The sequence below is a fragment of the Hylobates moloch genome, unplaced genomic scaffold, assembly GCF_009828535.3.
Source record: "Hylobates moloch isolate HMO894 unplaced genomic scaffold, HMol_V3 SCAFFOLD_55, whole genome shotgun sequence".
Taxonomy (NCBI): Eukaryota; Metazoa; Chordata; class Mammalia; order Primates; family Hylobatidae; genus Hylobates; species Hylobates moloch.
This window is the reverse complement of record NW_026652330.1, coordinates 79583-86741: the sequence shown is the minus strand read 5'-3', so window position 1 is coordinate 86741 and position 7159 is coordinate 79583. Positions and strand designations below refer to the sequence as shown.

The window sequence follows — 7159 nt, the reverse complement described above, 5'->3', positions numbered from 1 at the left end:
CGTAGACCTGGAATAGAGGCATGATTTAGTTTTAGGAAAAGATTAAAACAGTGTATCCCTTAGAAGAATCATCTTCCAGGTAACATTTTAAAGTAACAATCTGTACTGACCTTGAGTCTCAGAGGTAGAGTCACAAATAGTCCCAGATCTATGAACATTCACTTTAGGGACAGTGACAAATATGGCTATTTTCAGGGGCCTTCCCAAGACATCCACTCAGACTAATGGCAAACAGGCTTACCTCCAGTTGCAAAGGAAAGTATTAAACTGTAGTGACTTGACTAAGGTTGGATTTATTCTCTGACCTGACTCCTTCAACTGACCTGCTAAGGCCATGCCTGCACACAGTATTCCAGTTAATTAGCCTCTGGGAGGGTCAGCTTTTATTTGGGTGGTCCTAAAACTCCCCAGCCAGCTGCTTACATCTTCCTCAAATTTGCATTCAGTGTTCTCAAGACCAGCATTCCTCAGGATTTAAAGAAGGGAGGAAGCACATCTCCCCCACTTCTCCAGGGTGGATGGAAATCCATGCATCTCATTATCTTTATGCAGAACAGCTTCAAAGACATCTACCTCAGATCAATACATATTCATGATTCTTTCATTAAAACAGCCCACAGAAGGGCCATTTTTTCCTCCTTCCTACTAGAATTCCAAATGATCCCAATTTTTTATTTCTTTCACAAAACTATTCCAGACCTTTCCCTTTTCCCTTTCCTCCTCTCCTGGCCCCCAGGGTCATGGAATCTCCTTTTAGCTGGAAGCAATGGGCCTGCAATTGTGACACTAGTGGCTTATGATCTACTTATATTGTTTCTGAGATCCTAAAGACCTAAAGCCCCAAATCCTCATTCTGGCAACCCCATACCCGATCAGAAAAACAGCATGAAGACATTTTTCCCAAGTGCAGAATCGTATATTCTGAGTGACTGAGCTATTGGCATTCAAGTTTTGACCAGTTTCAAGATGCTACTACCAGATAATGGGAAGACCATATACAGACACTGCAATCTATGTTACATAAGGAAGACTTCGTCAGTTGGTATACAAGAGTGGAGAGTTTCAGGTTATATACGATACATCCAGAAGGCTGTTTGAATACACAAAGCGCCTTATTCCTTTCAGGTCTTAAGTTTCCCTGGCTGGAAGTGAGGCCTCTGAAAAGCTGCATTCCTTTCTCGGGGTCCCTACCACCGTTTGGTGTGCTAATGCCAAGAACGTATGGCTTTTTTTTTTTTTTTTTGAGACGGAGTCTTGCTGTCACCCAGGCTGGAGTGCAGTGGCACGATCTCCGCTGACTGCAAACTCCTCCTCCAGGTTCACGCCATTCTCCTGCCTTAGCCTCCCAAGTAGCTGGGACTACAGGTGCCCGCCACCATGCCCGACTAATTTTTTGTTCACTGTGTGAGCCAGGATGGTTTCGATCTCCTGACCTCGTGATCCGCCCGCCTCAGCCTCCCAAAGTGCTGAGATTACAAGCGTGAGCCACCATGCCCGGCCTGGCCTTTTTCTTTAAGGAGTGATGGGAAACTGTTATAAAATCAGATGTGGGAGGTGCTCTACTACCATTAATTTACATGCACCGGTCTCACTTCAGCCTCAAAGAGGTAAACAAATGAGGCATTTTCTCTGTCTGAATGAAACATGGAGACACAGAGTTCCTGTGATTGCACAAGGTCAGCGGTTCAAGCGGAGAACCAGAACCAGGCTCTGGCTCTGCACTTCATGTTCCTTTAGCAGGCCTGTGGCCAGCTGTGACAAGTATAGCCTGGCCACCTGGCTGAGGCTCACAGAGCCCACAGCCAGCATGGTATGGGAAATCCTGGATTGGGGCTGGTTGTGGTCCAGCTATGATCCAGCTTTCTCCACTTCTAGACAGGGCGAGTGCCAGGCAATGAAGCCAATGACTACAGATGTCACTCACAGCTGGAAAATGGGCCTCCTTTGGCAAAGGAATCTGGAAGCATTCTTTAGCTGCTCTGCTCAGGCTGGGGCCCTTCTAGCCTCCTTTTAGATAAAGTGGGGAGACTAGATTCACACCAAACAGTGGAAATGAGGGAATGCAGCTTCCAGACGATCATCACTTGGTTAAGTTTGCACAGAAAGTGTAACCAGTTCCAGTGAGAACAAACCTAAAGCTGTCCGTCTTTTAAAGCCACCCTGAGTGGTAAAGATAAGGTACATATCTTAACCTATATAAAGGTGAACTATTATTTTTCAATTGTACAAGACACATTACTAGGGTTACAGTTCAGTGGCATGCACCTTATGTTGGACTGCATTTAAACTACAACTGTGTAGTGTGACATCTCCATTACGTGGCACCAAACATTTGTCAATTGTACAACTATTACTTGGTGAGATCTGGTTTTAACTACAATACTTTAAAAGCCAATTTCTATTTAAATGTGTTACGAAAAAATGCAATAGCTTAACTTTATACACATTTTACATTTATGGCAAAGTACAGTAATTTCTGCACCCGAATGGGTAGTGTTGCCTTTGAAGTAGTCACCTTGGGAAGATGTATGTTTATTCCAGTGAAGCTGACCTTACACAGAACATTCCTAGAACCCTCTTTAGAAACTGTCAACTTGTAAGGGTCTTCAGTGTTGGTAAATCTTTGTCCTTTAAGGGTAGATTTTTTGAGGAATGATTTTTTTTTTTAACAGCTACAGAGCATTAGAAAATAAGTCTGCTAAATAGAATGGGCGATGAAGCTCAGGATTATCTTGGTGGGCAGGAGGAGGGCTTGGATAAAACACAAGGTCTGACTATAAAGTTGCAGGGCCTCTTGCCTTGCATGGCTTCAAAGGTAATCCCAAAGGGGAACCCTAAGTGTTCTTGGCACATGCAACATCAAGAAAACAACTCCAGTTATGCTAACTCTTGAGTGCACATGTTCTAGTGTATTTGGTTAAAAAGGTGGCTTTGTTCATTTTCAGTCATATTTCATATAAGCAGAAATGGAAAACTCCATCTCTTGATTTCTCCCAAGGGAAAGATCTCATTTACTGCTTAGAGAATTAAAATGAAAAGCACTTGGTGTCATGTCTACATTAGCCCCCCACCCCCACAAAATGTGCAATGAGTAATTCCTGATACCTGAGTCTTCCCCGTTTGGAAAAGTGGGTAAGGACAGGTGTCTGGATCCTAGATCAAAGTAGAGTTTCAAGGGGACTGGAGTGTTTCCAATGGCTCCCATCTACTCAACAGACCTACAACACCCACTCATACAAGGAAACCTCCTACAGCTAAGCAGTACACAAAGTTTCAGTAGAGGAGGGGAAGAATGATGATCTCCAAGTAGCTTTCTATGGTAAAAACCCACTGGCTTCTGGATGACAAGTGAACAGAGTCCATTGAAAAAGAAAGTCCATGGTGTTAGATTCTAGTGCACGCTTAAGAAATAAACTGAGTGGCCGCTAGCTCATTGAAGTGCATTTCCAGCTGAGGCCAAAGGCAGCAAAGGTGCAAGAAGCTGCTAGAGCTGACACTAGTTGAAGCAGGGTCTATAAATTCAGAGTGGCAAAGCAATTTGTAGAAAGGCCCAGTTACAAAGCAGGACATTTGCCAACCTGTGAAGTCAAAGAACGCTCAATCTCACTTTCTACAAAGTGCTTCATTGAAAATGCTAATGAGGAAGCTCCCTAAAACACCATATCCTGAGTGTCGGAGAAATATGGTCAAGATGGTGATTGATGGGGAGCAGAGATCGATCCTCTAATAGTGTTTGAACTGTGTATTTTCCAAGCATCACACACACACTTAGTGAAGAACCTATTACCGCAGTCACATTCCACCTCATCTGCATATGCTTCCATCCCGTGGTTGCTTTTGAGTACATAATTCCAAGAGCCATTTCGAGCTAATGGGTTCTACTGCTAAAAGTCAGAAGCAACAGCAGAGTCAGTGCCTTAGAGTCAGCCGTAATAGCCACGTGCTCACAGCAGACATCAGTCTCATATTGATCAGTCGGGACGTTGTTCTTGGTGAGTGTTTTTATATTTGTCTTTGTAAAAACCACAAAGCTAGGCCATTTGCTTAAATCATCGTTAGAAAAAATGCTGAGTGCCCAGATGGGATTTCTAGTTTCTGTGCAAATGAAATCACATTAGTCCAGATTTTATTCACTCAAAACTACTAGGGAAGCAGTAGGATTTGGTTTAAATGCTGCCAAAAAGCAGGAATTCACTTAAGTTTTAATTCAGAAGCAATCCTGTTGTTAATGTTGTAGCCAGGTTCGGGCAGCATGGAGGGTGGGGCCCCCATTGTGCTTGCTGAGGAATCCCGGATCTCTACCAGTTCAGGCTCACTTTCGCTAGAGGTAGACCCACTGTTGATGGTATAGACGCTCTCTGCAACTCCCTGAGCTGAAGCACAGCCATCCGGCTCGTTCTTCTCCCTCGGACTCGACAGTCCTGGGAGGACAGCCATCTTTCCAGTCTGCCTATTTGGCAGCAAGGACATGGTATAGTCTGCAATGATCCCACCCACATCTAAGTTGCATGCCTGGTCGAAGGCTAGGAAGCCGACATTAGCGTTTGCCTCACACACCACAAAGGAGCCATCGTCCATGATAAGGAGATCAATGCCACAGAAGTCCATGCCTAGGATGTTGGACACCTGAATAGCCAACTGCTTGCCTTGTTCTGTCAGCGGACACATGACGCCCACGCCACCTGTGGGGAAAGCACAGTGATGTAAAGGTGACAACTGAGAAGTCAGATGACTCTTCAAAGAAGAGACAGGGATCTGCCCAGAAGGGGCAGAAAGACAGGCTCGATTAATCACAAAAGGTCTGGATGGAAATCAGTACACCTTGGGAAAACAATACGGCCATTTTTTATCTAGTCTTAAAAATGCTGATTTCCTCTGACTCAGCCATCCTACTACCAAGGAAATAATCTTATATATGGGGAAAAAAAGCTTTATGCACAAAGATATTGATGGCAGTATTATTTAAAATACAAATCATAGAACCAGGTACATGATGGGCACTTAATAAATAATAAATATTGAAGAAATGAAAAATTATAATCTAAATCTCTCACAATAGAGAAAAACAATGTATTTTACAGCCATTAATAATAATACCGGCTGGGTACAATGACTCACGCCTGTAATCCCAGCACTTTGGGAGGCTGACGTGAGAGGATTGCTTGAGGCCAAGAGTTTGGATCAGCCTGGGCAACACAGCGAGACCCCATCTCTAAAAAAAATAATAATAATAAAACTAGGTGGGTATGGTGGCTTGCTGTAGGATTCCCCCTACCCCAGCTGCAGTTCCAGCTACTTGGGAGGCTGGGGTGGGAGGAACCCTAGAGGTCAGGAGTTTGAGGCTGCAGTGAGCCATGATCATGCCACTCCACGCCAGCCTGTATGACAGAGTAAAACCCTGTTCCAAAAATAAATAATGCCCACAGAGAGCTTGTAATTACATGGGAAAACAGGGGATTAAAGACCATACAATATGACCATAACTAAGCAAAAAGAGATTTCTCAGAAGAAAAGACTAAAGAATGACACCAAAATATTAACAGTAGTTGTCTCTAAATGGTGGGGATGATACATACCTTTTTCATTTGACTTTGCTGTATTTTCCAAATTTTCTTTTTTCTTTTTTTTTTTTTTTTTTTTTTGAGAGAGTCTTACTCTGTCACCTAGGCTGAAGTGCAGTAGTGTGATCCTGACTCACTGCAACCTCCGCCTCCTGGGTTCAAGCAATTCTCCTCCTGCCTCAGCCTCCTGAGTAGATGGGACTACAGGTGCCCGCCACTACACCCAGCTAATTGTTGTATTTTTAGTAGACACGGGTTTCACCATGTTGGCCAGGCTAATTTCGAACTCCTGACCTCAGGTGATCCACCTGCCTTGGCCTACCAAAGTGCTGGAATTTCAGGTGTGAGCCACTGCGCCTGGCCATATTTTCTGAATTTTCTATACTGAGAATGTATTCTTCTCATGATTAGAAGAAATAAAATTAACTTATTTATTTATTTATTTATTTGAGACACAGTCTCACTCTGTCGCCTAGGCTGGAGTGCAATGGCACGATCTCAGCTCACTGCAACCTCTGCCTCCCGGGTTCAAGCGATTCTCCTGCCTCAGCCTCCCGAGTAGCCAGAACTACAGGCACATGCCACCACGCCCAGCTAATTTTTGTATTTTTAGTAGAGACGGGTTTCACCACCTTGGCCAAGATGATCTCGATCTCTTGACCTTGTGATCTGCCCGCCTTGGCCTCCCAAAGTGCTGGGATTACAGGGGTAAGCCACCACACCTGGCCAACTTACTGATTTTTAAGAAGAGAGATGGCTCCTTCTTCCATCTTTCTGTGCTGACAGAATGGTGCACATCAGTGTCCTGGCTGATGCTCTCAAGAGCATCACCAAAGCCAAAAAGAGGCAAATGCCAGGTTCTTATTAGGCCATGCTCCAAAGTCATCATCTGGTTTCTAACTGATGACAAAGCATAGTTACGTTGGCAAATCTGAAATCACTGATGATCACAGAGCTGGGAAAATTGTTGTGAACCTCACAGGCAGGTTAAACAAGTGGGGAGTGAACAGCCCCAGTCTGATGTGCAATTTGAAGATCCAGAAAAATGGCAGAATAATCTGCTCCCATTCCATCAGTTTGGTTTCACTGTACTGACAACCTCAGCTGGCATCACGGCCATCATGGCCTGTGAAGAAGTAAGATAAAATACACAGGTGGGAAAATCCTGGGATATTTTTCTAGGGATGTAATAGATACTAATATTTATAAATAAAATGCCTCAATGGACCAAAAAAAAAGAGAGAGAGAGAGAGATAGAAAGGACTGAGATAAAATCCTGTACCAAGGACAGAGACTGATTCCCCTTACTTTGCTAAAAAGCTAGGACTTCAGATTTGTCTCCAGTTAGTCTCCTTGGAAAGATTTAAGAATTGTATTCTCAGGTCGAATAACTAGTGTCTTTACCTTAACAATGTCCCTTCCCACCTATGACACTGTATCTAAAAAAAGGCTATAAAACAGTTTTAAAACACCTCACCACGAAAGGCAACATGGATAAATTATAAAGCCACCTGGTTACGAATGAATGGATTTTGTAAGGTAACTAAAAAAGTCAAAATGATAACACACAAGGTTTAACACTTTGGCACTAAGCATGA

At 43.5% G+C, this 7159-nt stretch overlaps 1 protein-coding gene across 1 annotated transcript in view; it reads right to left on the bottom strand.

Annotated features, from left to right (window-relative positions):
- Nucleotides 1–1977: 1977 nt before the first annotated feature.
- LOC116463727 (N-acetylaspartylglutamate synthase A) overlaps nucleotides 1978–7159 on the bottom strand; it is a 36590-nt gene continuing 31408 nt past the window's right edge. The window contains exon 5 of the mRNA XM_032146966.2: nucleotides 1978–4682. Coding sequence (XP_032002857.1) covers nucleotides 4192–4682 — 491 coding nt within the window. The 3' untranslated portion in view covers nucleotides 1978–4191. The remainder of the gene's footprint in view (nucleotides 4683–7159) is intronic.